At 41.7% G+C, this 14,962-nt stretch overlaps 1 protein-coding gene across 2 annotated transcripts in view; it reads left to right on the plus strand.

Moving 5' to 3' along the window:
- The window catches only part of PRKCE (protein kinase C epsilon), a 670,827-nt gene extending 669,131 nt beyond the window's left edge, over window positions 1–1,696 (plus strand). For both annotated transcript variants that reach the window (XM_082249847.1, XM_082249848.1), the window contains exon 15: window positions 1,201–1,696. In XM_082249847.1, coding sequence (XP_082105973.1) covers window positions 1,201–1,347 — 147 coding nt within the window. In that variant the 3' untranslated portion in view covers window positions 1,348–1,696. The remainder of the gene's footprint in view (window positions 1–1,200) is intronic.
- The last annotated feature ends 13,266 nt before the right edge of the window (window positions 1,697–14,962 follow it).

The following is a 14,962-nucleotide window of genomic DNA, read 5'->3' on the forward strand; positions in this document are numbered from 1 at the left end:
TTAAATACAGCCTTGTACGCACAGACTTGCAAAGCTTTTGGCAATCTTTGAATAGCTACTTTGGAGCCTTTAGAGCCCCAGGAATTAAATGTTGATCATAATGTGAATGCTGACCATCACTTTAAGGCTCCATGTACACGGGACGTTGTTAAAAGTCCCTTTGAATGCTGGAATTTTTAGAACGTTTGAAACATCCGTTTGGTCGCGTTTGTACCCGCGTTTAGCGGGCGTTTAGCGGCGTTTGCGGGCGTTTGCGTTTAGAAGCGTTCCTAGAGGTCAAAAAAATTATTCCCCTTTAAAATGGAAAAACGCAAACGCTAAACGCGGGTCATCGCGTTCGGACGCGTTTGTGCGTTTGAAACGCCGGGAAACACACGTTCGAACGCAAATAATTGCGTTCTAAAAACAGTCCCTGAACGCAACTGCCTGCAAATGACTGTAAACGACCTGGTGTACATGGACCCAAAATATAGATGGGTTCAGGGGCTTCTGAAAAAAACGCCCAACTGCTCCTAAACGGCCATTTCCAGCGTCCCGTGTACATGGAGCCTAAAGAAGTTGGTTGTGGGCTTCAGTAAACTTTAGCTTTAAAATTGTTGAAAGCTTACTAAAGCTTGACAGAAGCTTGTTTAAAATGATAAGCACCACTCCCTTTAAGATCAATGTTACCATTTGAAAGGTGCTTTACAGTCTCTAAAATAACTACTTGAAGCTTGTCAAAAGCTTTAACAAATTTAAATGCTTTGTAAAAGCTTGCTGTACATGCTTCAGCTATACACGATAAAGGCTTTAATACAGTGTTCTTCAAGCTCATATTGATCATGTACTACTATCATGATGTTTTACTTGGCTGTGGAATGGAGTCTTTTTAGGATGCATATATCACAAACTTGTATTAAGGCAAGTTTGTGCTTCCACTCTTCTTGCTTACACTGCCACCAGAGTCTCCCTTTTTAAGTTATTGTTGGCTTTTGGTGCAGATCCTCATGTTGGGAATCCCCGCCCTTTAGGAAACCCTGTGAGTATTGAAGACCCTACTTCCTCTAAAGCGGAACCCATGGAGCATGCATCTTAGGACTCTTTTATGAGAGAATTCATATTCAGTCCTGAGATCACATTCACTGACGCAGTTATTGGCTTCTAGTGTCTCCTCCCATTTGTATACTTGGTGACCTTTTCTTTTTTCTCTTTACCTTCTAGAAAACCAAACGTGACGTCAACAACTTCGACCAGGACTTCACACGAGAAGAGCCTGTCCTAACACTGGTGGATGAAGCCATAGTCAAACAAATCAATCAGGCCGAGTTCGAAGGCTTCTCTTATTTTGGAGAGGAACCCTTGGCCTGATTTGGTTGGCCCCATGATTTGTTCCCTCATGCAGTAGTCCTATGGAGACGAAACACGTGACTGAGATTCAGTGGATCCTTACAAACTTGTTTTATTATGAGCCTGCTACTTGTGTAAAGATACTATTTATTGTTGCTGTTTGTTATGGTTTTTTTTAACTGAAGGCACTCTTATTTTCTGTCTTACAAGCAATGCAAAATTGTGTTTTTGTTTCCGAAACTGTAGCTGTAACATTCTGCTTGGTCTGTGACCACAAAATACTAGACAATCTTAGGAAAAAATCATTTTTTTTTTTCTTTTAATGTTGTGAGTTAGCAAAAATTTACAAAAGGAAAACGGTGCAGTTTCGGCAGTAAGATAAAAAAAAATTCTAAATTATATGATCATTCCCTTTAAACCACTGAGAGTAGAGATACTGTAAAGAGAGTGAAAATATGTACAAGCATTTGGGCATAGAGAGGGTTTTTTTTTTTTTTTTTTGTGTAATGCTGGTCGAATATAAAATATTCAAAGACCCTGTTTACCGTGGAGCAGGGCTGGAGATATAATTGGCTACGTAGACATCTGTCTAAGGGCAGTAGAAAAGGTGGCTTTTCCGTGCAAAGCCATTTTTCTTCTATCGTCAATGGAAATAATTTATAATATAAGCATATACAGAAAGCGTCACAGTACTCTGCTCTGTGGTGAGGTCAGAAGGGTAAAGGTGTTGTGGGCTTGTCAAGTGTGGTATAAAAGGAGAGGCAGAGCATAGGGTGCCAACGGTCGTATGCCACCAGGCCTCACCAAAGGAAATCTGGACAAAATATGCAGAAATGTTTCCCGCCTTTAGGGATGCAGTCGTTATTTAAAATGTGTAAATATTCTACCAAGAATGCTCATACACAGTGGGGTTGATTTACTAAAACTGAAGAGTGCGAAATTTGGTGCAGCTCTGTTTTTTTTTGTCAAAGCGTAATTGAAGAAGCTAAAATTATAAGCTGATTGTCTACCATGCACAGCTGCACCAGATTTTGCCCTTTATCATTTTAGTAAATCAACCCCACTGGGGTGTTTTTGCCATTTATTTATTATCTTTTGAAATTTTTTTTAATACCAACGTATCTGCATAGGAATGAAGTCTCTTTTTGGGCTTGGATTGTTAGGATTCCCATCATCACTAATTAGATTTGGCTTTTCAAATACATTTAAGGCATCAAAGTGAAAGGACTAATTTAACCTAAAATCCAAGCTGGCTTACATAAATAAGAGTTCAATGTATTTACAGTGCTATATAAAAAAAATCCTAGAAGCTGAAAAGAAGTGATGAGACTAGATACTGAAATCCTGTGCACTAAACTTAAGCTGGTCCTACACCGGTAGAATTTTGTTAGAAAAATTAACTTGTGGTTTGTTCGATTTTCTAATCGCTAATGGGGTCAAATCGATGATCGTTTTTGACTGTAGTAATGAAAAAAATTCAACAGGTTAGAACATTTTTCTTGAACTGGGGAATTCTGTTAATTCCAAAATCAATTTGTTCAAGCAAGCAATTTTTTTAAATTCATCAATTCTTTGATGGCATTATTGAATGTACTGGTTGATTTTATTTTACAAACCTTTCTATGAAAATCTACCAGTGTATGGCCAGCTTTTTGGGGAATTCCTTTCAGTCAGCCTCTCTACAGGACCCCATAGATGGTGCAAAATTCAAGCCTTTGTTGACCCTACAAGCACCGCTGTGCTTGGAAAAAATTAAATTGAAAAATTGACTGAGCCGGCAGAAAATTATCGGCTGAGCAGATGTAGTTACTGTTTGGTGTCACCGCTATATCGAGGCAGCCGGGAGTGTCTTGGCTTATGAATACAATAGTCAGCAGTGGAGATTCCTCAATTCATACTGTTAGCATGGATGGAAAAGTCGACTGAATTTTTTAGAAAATTAAACATGTAAGGCCAACATTATCCTAATTAACAGAGCAAAAGTTTACAAAATTTGAAATGCGTAAATTTTGAATAGGTATGGAAACATGCCTATATTTTCCAAATGTTGTTAAAACTGACCCAAATGTTAGGTCTACTTGGGGAACTGTGACAGGATGCAGGGCAGGAGGGTAAATACCTACCTGTCATTTTGGTACACCAAGACCCATGAACCATTTTGTTTTAGTCATGTGATCCAGGGTTATAGAAGCAGTCTCCTGGGGCATTCCCATCAGCAGAGTCTTTGTGCAAACAAATGGAAACTGTGCTGACCTCAGCGCCTACAATGCAAATCTGCTGTTGGTACTAAGGGGTGGATTTACTAAAAGCAAATAGACTTCGTACTTTACAAAGGGCGAGTTGCCTGCTGCAAGTGCAGTTGTTCCAGAGCTTAGTAAATGAGCAGAAGCTCTACTGACTTCCATCATCCAATCATGTGCAAGCAAAAATGCCTGTTTATATTTTACTTGCATGTAATTGGGTATTCTCTTCAAAATGAAGCTTCCCCTCATTACGTGGCTCTGGAGCAACTGTACTTTGCAAGGGTCCACAGTCTATTTGCCTTTAGTAAATCAACCCCAATGAGTCTGCGTAATAGCTTAGGTTTAGGTCCACTTTAACCCTTTAAGGGGACGTATTAATAGAGCAGCATGCATCAGTATTATAAATCTGCAATTGCCAGATTGTTCCTCTAACTTCTCAATGGAATGGACCCTGCCGGGTGCTGACTAAGCTGCATTTCCAAGAAATAAAAGGCCATGCAGCCACAAAACAGCCATAGCAACATTTTACATAGCTTGTATAGACTTTGAACTAAGCCATTGTTTTTAGGAACATTTTTTAAGGGCTAAATATTTTACCAGTTTTTGTGATGTTAAGTACATTTATCTTTGATGACCTATTCATCAAGATTAGGACTTATCTTGAAATATGACGGCAGCTAATTTGTAGTCCAGGACCCTGCCTCCTACAATTTGTGTATGCGCCTACCCCCATCATTCCAACTGAGCAAAGATTTTGCTTGCATTGGCTGCATTGCATTGTGGGGGCTACCCTTTCTTTTTTTTTTTCTTGGCTCAGAGCTCACAACTTGGGCATGCTTGGGGAGGAGGGGGGTTCTTTTGGGGTATCAAGAGTGGCCATGCTCAGGAGCAGCACTTTTTGGTTCTTCACTCTTTCAGAGTTGTGTCCACCACTGGTATAAGACACTTCAATTTGTGCTGGATACACTATGGTTCCACAGGACATTGTAGCAATGTAACCGCCAGTAGTTGGAACCATAATGGGATGTGGCATTGGACACACCCAGAAGCGTCCAATGCCAACAGCAAGAAAGCAAAGATTGGACTCACCACTTTTTACAGAGGAACTCGTTTAAATTTTCAGCAGGGTCGCTTTAAAGTGTATTTAAACTTTTTGCAGACAAATTTGTGAAATTTAAAATTTTGGAGGAAATTTGAGAAGTCGAGGACAGACTGATTTTTTTAAAGTACAATGTACTACACAGGCAGTACCAGGACAAGGTCGTACAGTGCCCAGGGCAAAGATCCAGAATTTCTCCCCCACTGTTAAAAAAATGCTGTAGAATCGGTATACCACCCTGCATCAATTCTTTGCCCCCTTGCTTTACTGTGCCCGGGGCAGCTACCTCTCCGTCCCACCCCCTTGTCCCAGCCCCTTTTCCCAGCCATGCACCCATGCTTTGAAATCTTTACCCTTTGTTACGGCAGTGTGTGTATATCCCGTTTACAAAGGTAATGAGATCTGCCAGCACAGTAGAGACAGGGTTAATTATGGTAAACATAACTCCCCAGCCCCCTTCCTTACTACATGGAAAAAAAAAAGTGAAATATGTATGATTTAAATTATGCTATGTAAATGGGAATATATAATATATAAAATAGGGGTTATCCTAATTTTGCTGCCAAAGTGGAAATACACTTTAAGCCAATTTTATGTAAGCCAACTTTGGTTTAGTGGCACTTTAATTTGCGGTTTCTGGTGATGAAATGCTATAAACTCTACTGTAAAATCCAAAGTCACCTTTGTGAATTAGGATCTCTTGGAAGGTTCCGAACGGCCCCAGGGGGGTCTAGTCTCCACTATCCTAAGATTGCACCATTTAGGTGTAATGTATAGTAGGTTATACAGCACAACAGATAGGAAACCATTGACTCGATGACTGCTGTGAACCTGCAATGCATAGCATGCGGTGCCAAGTCTACCCTGGCATAACAAAGGTATTCTAAAACTCTGCCATATTGGGGGGATCTGAGCCTGGCTTCTGTATGTCTCCTGCAGAGTGTACCTAAACTACTACAACATCAGTATTGCCTAGTCAATATAAATTCTGGTATAGGTGTCGGGTCCTCCACATCCCGTGACCATACAAAGCATTTACTGCACTTGTGTTGCTTTTGCACACTTGTATGAAATTTTAGCACTACTGTGTTTTTTTGTTTTTTTGTTTTTTTTCTTAAGTGAGTCGAATATCACAATGTGATATGCAGAAAATAACGTGAAATTTGAACTATTTCACACTTAATTCGAAGTGTGTGAATGATCAAACGTTGAAAACTGACATTCTGAGACAACTGTACATTATTTCATTTATTTTTTTTTTTTAGTGTATGCGTGCGTGCGTAAGAATTTGAATTTCGGTAACAAGGGCACCATGTACAGCCAGTGCCAGCGTTACCTTGTTGTATAGATGTGCTAATAGTGTTAAAGTATGTTTTTATTTGCAGAAGTACCCTGTGTATTTTGTGTGTAAATGTATTATTGTAATATTTCCGATGTATTTTACTGGACTGAATTATAAGCAGTTATCGGGGGTTCAGTTTAACTGACAGGCGCGGATCCTCTGCTTCTTGAAAAAAAAAAAAAATGTAAAAAAACAAAAAGAAACGGAAAACAAAAAATACTTGTGAGTGGCAAAGTGGCACTAAGAGGCTTTTTTTATTTTGCCTTTTGTACAGGTGAGATTTTGTAAATAGTGTTTTGCTGCAAGGCCTGTGGAGTCTTATTCATTATAGAGGTATCAACTGCTGCATGTCATGGAAAAATTATAAAAATGCTAGTCCAAAAAAAAAAAAAAAAAACTATAAGGTCAATGTGCAATACTCTGTATGTGTATTGGTTCAAGTTTCTGTGAGAAATTATTTTTTTTATTAATGTTATTATTATTGAATTGTTTTAAAAGATGTAAACATATTATGCTATACACTAGATCTATTGTATAGTAATTCTAAGCTTTGTAAAGAGAAAGAATAGGAAGGACTTCTGGATTGAATCAACAGTGCTAGCACAACATTTTTCCTTTTTTTTTATTTTTTCCCTTATGTTAAAGGGCAACTCCATCTTTTTCACAAATTTGTTATTCAGCATTTAATTGTAATTTTTTTTTTTTTTTTTTTTAACCCTACTTTTCTTTATAAATAATACAACTTCAGAAATTAATGCAAGATCTTTTTTGGGGGGCGGAGGGGCAGAAATTACCCTGTTTTTATTCTCATTTTTTAAAATAATATTTTGAAGCCCAATTTTTTTATTTTTTTTTTAAATTGTCTAAACAGATTCCAGGTGCATTAAAACAAAGACGTGCAAAGTCTAAGGGCTCTTTCACACGGACGTTCCGTATATCACCCCATCCGTTTGCAGATGATATACGGACATAATGCATGTCAATGGGATTGCGGATGTCAGCGGATGACCATCCGCTGACATCCGAGTTTCGTCCTTTCAGTTCTGTTCCGTTTTTTGGAACGGAACACAACCCTATTTTTCTTCCGTTTAAAAAACGGAACAGATGCAAAATCGGATGTCAGCGGTGACATCCGCAATGCCCATAGACTTACATTATGTCCGCATATCATCCGCAAACGGATGGGATGATATGCGGAAATACGGAGCAGATGACACAAGGGTCATCCGTGTCCGTGAAAAAAAAAAAAGTTCCGGAGAGGATCGCAATACGGTCCGCTCCGTGTGAAAGAGCCCTAAGTTTGTTTTCTCTAGAAAGCAGCCACAGCCTTAGCTAAAAGAGCATACTGCAGGGAAGGACCTTGGTTCTTTGTGCAGAAGCAGTGGTTTCTCTGCAGAGCTCCAACATGCCTCCTGCTAATGCCTCGTACACACGCAACGATAGTTGGCCGTGAATTTTCGGCCAACGTCCGATCGGCCGATTTTCGGCTTGTTAGTATGATGCTTCCGACAACCGACTCCGACTTTTCGGCCGAACAAAATCTGGTGTGCATGCTATAAAATTTTTGTTGGCCGTCAACAGAACGGCCGATTGTTCGTCAGTCAGTACAGATTTCGGCAGACAAAAATCAGATGAGCAAGACTGGGCATGCTCAGAGAAGAAAAAACACATGGAAAGTAAACCAGCACATGACATCACTTCTGAAGTTGGTTTTTGTTGGCCGATAAAATTCGTGTGCAGTCTAGAGCACATTTCAACCAACACAACAACACTGGACAAAAGACGGCCGATCGGTCGGCCGATAATCGTTGCGTGTGTACGAGGCTTTAGTCACAGCTCTGCAACAGCAAAGCCTATGCTCCCCACTGATTGGAGAGCTCTAGCTCTGACTCTCGGGGGGGGGGGGGAATCAGATCATTGCTTTTACATGGAGAGCAAGGGTCTATCTCGAGTATGCTGGCAGGGGACAAGCTTTTCTACTGGGGATATGGCTGCTTCCTAAAGATTGTACAGTTTTGAACCTATTTTTTTATGTACCTGAAAGGTGTTAAGCCAAAGTAAATTGATTGTTCAGTTGAATTTATTTTTATTTGTAGCCACTGAAAATGGGCTGAATGCCATGTGGGCTTTGGAGACCCAAATTGTCTGCATTTATCTGGAGCTGAATATGGAATTCTGATATGGACTTGTCATTCCATATGTATGCAATCTTACCAAGAGGGGAATTAAAATGTTAGCGTTTTCACTGGATAACTGGAATAAGTTACCAGGAGAAAAAAAATAAAAAAAAACATCTACTTTGCAAACTTAATCAGCGTCTAACTTTATAGTTGGCCCCTTGGCTAATTTGTTGCCACGTTCTTTTTATATTTAAATTTGTTAGGAAGGTGGAGTTGGGCTTTAATAATTCAGTCTAAGCTATTTATTCTACTACCTATTTTCCAGTGTTTTATTGTTAAGGCCATGTGATGCCACTTCTCTGCTGCTAGGATCGATCTTGGTTTGAGCCAGGACTGACAAGCTTCCCTCCACATATGTCTTTGCAACCCTTCATATAAATGTTGGGAGGGGAAGAAGGGATTACATTTCTCCTAATTCTGTATTTTCTGACTCTGGTAGACTTATTAGGGGTTGCAAGAGGTAATGTTACCTTGAGGTCATACTCAAGGGCAAAGCTGCAATCCTTCTAACCCAATGGAATCCATCATGGAGGTCTTCCCATGTTGGTGTTCTTGTGGAGCTTCCAGTGGCTGTAGTGTTAGCTGAGGTTATTGGTGGCTTGGATTTGCACAGGTACCATGTGGAAAGCCTCCTTGTTCGTATAGACAAAGATGTCATTTCACCAGCAGGGTGATGTCATCTTCGTACCAGAGCCAACAAGGAAAGATATACACGCCTTACAGTTCTTTAGTTCCTCACTAGCAGGCCTGGGCAGCCAGCTTGGCAAGTCTGATATTTCCCCGAAGAGTTGATGCTTTTGAGAGTACTCAGGGGCTGAATTGACCTCCAGCAATCAACTCTACACTAATAAAATGGTGTTGTTCCCTATCCACATTTCAAACCTGTATACCAGTATTGTACTACATTCCTCAGCATAGCCAACATATACACACTGGCCTTGCATAGTTGTTACATAGGTATGTGTTGGCATGCTTGTTAGCTCAGGGCTTTCACTTTCTATGATGCCCAAGCATGGTTCTGCAAAATTTAGGCCTGCAGCAAAAAGAATATAAAGGTGATTATTTCTGAAAGCATCCTACAAACAGCCTAGTAAAATATTACTTTTTCATACCCTTCCATGGCATTTTTTAAAAAATATTTGAGGGGGTTCGAATAGAGATGGTAAAATTCAGATTTTCTTTTGTGACAATTCGTAGTATAATGCGGGTAAATGGGGAATGCATAGGAGCCCTGGCATGCAATAATATGGCGTTTTCCTATAGTGTACTGACCAAAAGCTATACTCAGAATGAACCTGTAACGTGATTCATAAGATGCTCACTGCTTCCCTCTGCATGAACCATTATGGAGACCACAGTGTCTTCTGCTGCTGCCCCATGTCTCCTGGACTAAAGTGCAGGTATAAGACTAGTTCACACTTTGTGCGTGTCTGGAATGTGTGCAAAGATGTGCTCTTTCCTGAAACGCATAGCATGGGCTGCCCTTTAGCAGACACATGGCAGTGCCAATAATTCTTAATGGAACCCCCAGCCATCTAAAAACACGCGCAACATGCAGTTTGGTGCAGAGAAATTTTGAAAAAGGGGTCAGGGACTTCTTTTGCGCATTTCTTGCTCATAGGGTAACTCATTGAAATTAATGGGCTGCCCTACACGTGGTGCATGGCAATGTGCAGAAACACGCACACGCTCCACTGCACCTGCATGGTGCGGATGGTTGCTTATAGTAGGCCTAGTAATTGAAATACACACATCTGGTCATAAAGTTCCACCTTAGCAATCCCGCAGAATGTATTTGTAATTTTCCTACAGATCCCAATTTTTTACAAAATGACAAATTGTAGATTATTACCAAAATTCCAAAAACATCCAATCTATCTGAATTCATAAACCTATTAGGAAGTTGCAACAAGTATTTGTAAGATTTAGTATTACAAACAGTGGCGGCTGGTGCGTTGGGAGCGCAGGGGGGCTGCCCCCCCTATCCATGCGTCCAACCCGTAATCTACATGCAGGGCGCCGGACGCATGGATTCCAATGGGTTTTTTTTTTTTTAATCACGTGATTAGAGCCAGAGGCTCTAATATGCTTCAAAAAAGGGTGGGCTAGGGGCACAGAGCACTGCGCCCTGAGCCCACCTAGTTGTGTGACAATAGTGAATGAATATTCGCTATTATCACACGGATCCTCCTACCAGCCAATCAGAAAGCGGGTCCTGAGACCTGTTTCCCAACTGGCCGAAAGGAGAGGCCATGCTATTGGCTGAGGAGGAGGAGGGAGGAGACGCAGGGGAAGCCACTGCCGCCGCTGCCTGCCCTCCACGTCAGTCAGATTGAGTGAGCTGGCAACAGGGGGATGGTATGGTGTGCAAGCCGGTGTGGTGCCGGGGGGGGGGGGTATGGTGTGGTCTGTCCCCCCCCCGGCTCATGGAACACCAGCGGCCACTGATTACAAACCACACAAATATAGAAGGAATAGACTTTCATAGCCCTAGAGATGACCCTTGGAAGGGGTAACCAAAAACAACACCAAAATAAATCTCTATACAAGTGCTTAGGACTATGATTATACCACCGCACTGATTCTGATCTGAGATCTAAATCTAAGATTTAGTATTAGCCTCGTTTTTTAGGTCAACAATTCATGTTGTGTTAAATGTATTCTGCTGAGAACTATGTAAGCGCTCATGCTGACCTCTTTCTGAGGATGTTAGTTGCCAGGCTATCAGGCTGTTGCAGTCAATAGAAACCCTTGAGTCACTGAAATGAAGCTAGTATGATCATTGGTTGTTTTGACCTCACTGATTGCATGCTTGTTTCTTCTCAGTAACTTAGAAAGTTTTAAAGTCAGGACAATCATTTTCAGAGCGTCAGTAGTGGAAGTCAAGCCAAAGTACTTGGATTCCTTTAATGATCTGTTTGGCTTATGGTGCAGATATTTGAGCCCTCATTTTTTTTTACTTACTCATAACCGAAGGCGTGAGGCACCTGCCTTTGTTGTCTTGCCCTTGAATTGGTTCTGGTGATGTCACCAGAGCTGAGCAGTCATGACCCGGGAAGCCAAACTGCACTAAAAGCAGGTCAAGCTAGATAAGAAAAGTTTGTAGGAAGCTTTCTTTTGCACATAAATGGTACAAAGTTACAGGTTTACTGGTGATATGAAATATTTGCAAGTAGGGTTGCACTGATACCGGTATCGGTGCCGATACGAAGCATCGAAGCATTTGCTACCTTACCTGGCTGAAACTGATACCTTTGCAGTACGATATGAGCCCATACAAATTGAATAGGCTCAAATCCCAGTGCAAATAATCATATGGGATTTGCCAGGAATGCAGTGCATTAACTGTTCGAATCCCATGCAGTTTCCACCGCTTCTGCGTGAACCCAGGCTTGTCAAAGTGACTTCAGCCTGGGTTCACAGAGGAGTGGTGCGGGAAACCGCCTGCAATTTGGTCAGGAATTGCACCGCATTCTTGTTCAAATCGCATGTGATTCTTTGCAGTGTGATTTGAGCCAAATCAGTTTGCATGGGCTCAAATCACACCACAAAGGAATCGGTACTCCGTATCAGCGAGTACTTGACCGAAAGTATTAATACTCGTACTCACTGGTATAACAATGGTATTGGTGCATCCCTATTGGCTAGTACTGCTGCTCTTTAGTTGGGAAATTGGTCTATCTACACTATTTACTTTTTTTATTATCTAACCCTCAACCAAATACAGTCCCATTTTCTTAAACTCAGGTGCAGTTATATATATTTAGAGTTTTATTTAAATGTTGAGTATTATGCTAAAACTCCTTCCTCTGCTAGGAGTGTTGGGGCATGCTATAACTATCCAACATCAGTTTGTTTAGATTATTGGAATTATAATAATGGAAGTTTCTAGTTTATTCCAAAACTCTGACCCCCCTGTCTCTATAGCAGCTTCTTAAGCACCGATTACCTGCTTGGTCAGCCGATATGCAGGTGGTTGTAGTTCACAGCTGTTACGAGATTCTACCAGCAGGTGGCAGTGCATGTTATATAGTGGCTCCCGCACCCAGGTAAACTACCCAAACAGGCTTCATCAGTAATGCAAAGTGTAGCCCCCCCCCCCCCCATTTTTTTTTTACTGACCTCCTTCCTGTTTGGTGGCTACTGGTCAGTGAACTTTATTCATTATCACCCTTTGCACTGTCTTATTGAACAACCCAATGAGGGGTCCACAACAGAGAAGTGATAGCTGTTAACACTGAGAATACCCTTTATTGGGGAACTTCCATTTCTAGGCCTACCCCCCCCCCCCCAAAGATTATATGATGAATTTTTATTTAGATCCACTCCAACTCCAGCTACCTGGGTTCTCTGAAACCACAAACTCTGAATTTCCCTGCAGCACCCCCTGCTGGTGAGTCTGAAATTGAAGCCCTTCTGATTAGTCGTAGAGCTGGGCAGAGTGGCAGGTGTGTTGTTCAGACTGACTTCTACCTGCACTTAATGTATCACTACACAGCTATGATCCCTCTGAGAAAGCCAGTGTTAGGCTGCAGTCTTGTCTATATTCCCCTCACACACGTTCCTGGGAACAAGGTTCATCAGGAGTGGGTGGTGCAGCGACACTGAGAGTGTCAGGAATGCGTGCAAGATTGTGCCCTTTGGCAGATGCACAGTGGTGCCATTAAAGTGGTTCTAAAAGCTTAATCGCCCCCATCCCCCTATACATACCTGAGCCTCATCTCCATCCAGTGATGTGCATGAGAGCAGCAGCTTCCCAGGGTCTCTTTCTCCTCACTGGCTCACACAGCAGCAGAAGCCATTGCTGTCAGTCATAGCCAGTGAGAAGAGAGTGAGGAGCGGGGCTGAGCCGCACTGTGTGTGTCAATGGACCCACTAAGCGTGGCTCAGAAGCAAGCCTGATCAAGTGCCCCCATAGCAAGAGGCTTACTATTGGACGCATTCGACAGGGAGGAGGGGCCAGGACTGCCACTGGGGGACCCAAAAAGAGGAGGATTGGGGTGTAAAAACATTGTCTAGAGCAGGTAAGTATACCATGTTTGTTAAAAAAAATCTTTACTTTAGAATCACTTTAGCTCCTAATAGCACCCCACCCCTCTACTAACGCGCATGCCAAAATGTGTGGTGCCGCAGCATCATTCATGCCGGTGTGGCACCATTTTGCAAAAGGGTTAGGGACTTATTTTGTTTATTTTCCGCAGGTAGGGCAGCCCATTGAAAGGAATGGGCTGCCTTGCATGTGACAAATGGAAAATGCGCATGGTGTGAACGGAGCCCTAGTGTACCCATATACTTGTTCCCCTTTCTGCATAGAAAATAGAATTATCAGACAATGTATAACCCCCCTAACTGCCATAGTCTTAGACCACTGAACCGTACAAACCCTCATGGAACACACATCAAAAACATGGAAATCCCTGTAGAAAGTTAGAAGTACATAAAATTGACATAATATTAAAATTATGTTATACTTAACCTAATGGCATCATCTCATTTGTAAGGACAATGAAATAAAAAAAAAAAAAAAGTGAAAAAAGTCACCCCCAGTTTTGATTTTTTTTAGACGTGGCGTTGACCATCCAGACAAATAACTAGTCCACTTTAAGTGCCCCTTCCTATAGAATCTTTGCATGGTGCACTACTGTCTGTATACATTAGAGGCCTTTACACAGCATTGAGTAATGTAAGATACCTGGAAGTGGGAAGAGGTAGTTGGGATCAGTTATTGTCATTTTTTACCTTCTTTTTGGCTCCGTTCACATGTCAGCGTATGGATCGCGGGCAGAACCGCCGCGGTTCCGCCCGCGATCCAGAGATTATTGCAAATCGCGGGACGCCTAGCGTTGCCCGTTGATTTGCAATAGCCCCCCAAACGCTGAGCGATGTTGCCGCGATTTCCGCCTGCCGAATCGCGGCAACATCGCGCAAACAAAATCGCGGGACGCAATACGCTCCAAAAAAGTACAAGAGCTTCTTTGGAGCGTATTGCGTCCCGCGATTTTGTTTGCGCGATGTTACCGCGATTCGGCAGGCGGAAATCGCTGCAACATCGCTCAGCGTTTGGGGGGCTATTGCAAATCAACGGGCAACGCTAGGCGTCCCGCGATTTGCAATAATCTCCGGAACGCGGGCGGAACCGCGGCGGTTCTGCCCGCGATCCATACGCTGACATGTGAACGGAGCCTAAGGCTTTAATGTTCCCTACACATAGCATGTAATAATGGAGCCTTTCCCGAGGGCTCCACCTCACCGACTATCCAGCTGTACAGTATTAATGTGATAATGTGATATGTTACAAATGTGGAAAAAACAAGTTCTAAACTTGTGTATTGATGACTATGAATGACTTTAAACTTCCTCCTGGTTTACAAGTAGTCTGTTACTGTTGGCATCATAATCCCCATTTTGTTATTAGTGTGGCTAGTGAAATAAATAGAAACATGGACATGTATTTCATATGGGATCTGTTATCTAGAATGCTAAAAACTTCAATTCATGAAAAAAGTGAGTACACCCCTCACATTTTTTGTAAATATTTTATATTTTTATGTGACAACATGACACTTTGCTACAATGTAAAGTAGTGAGTGTACAGCTTGTATAACAGAGTAAATTTGCTGTCCCCTCAAAATAACACAAATGTGTGTCATTAATGTCTAAACCACTGTCAACAAAAGTTAGTACACCCCTAAGTGGAAATGTCCAAATTGGGCCCAATTAGCCATTTTTCCTTCCTGGTGTCATGTGACCCATTAGTGTTACAAGGTCTCAG

The sequence above is a fragment of the Pelophylax lessonae genome, assembly GCF_965119305.1.
Source record: "Pelophylax lessonae genome assembly, chromosome: 3".
Classification (NCBI taxonomy): Eukaryota; Metazoa; Chordata; class Amphibia; order Anura; family Ranidae; genus Pelophylax; species Pelophylax lessonae.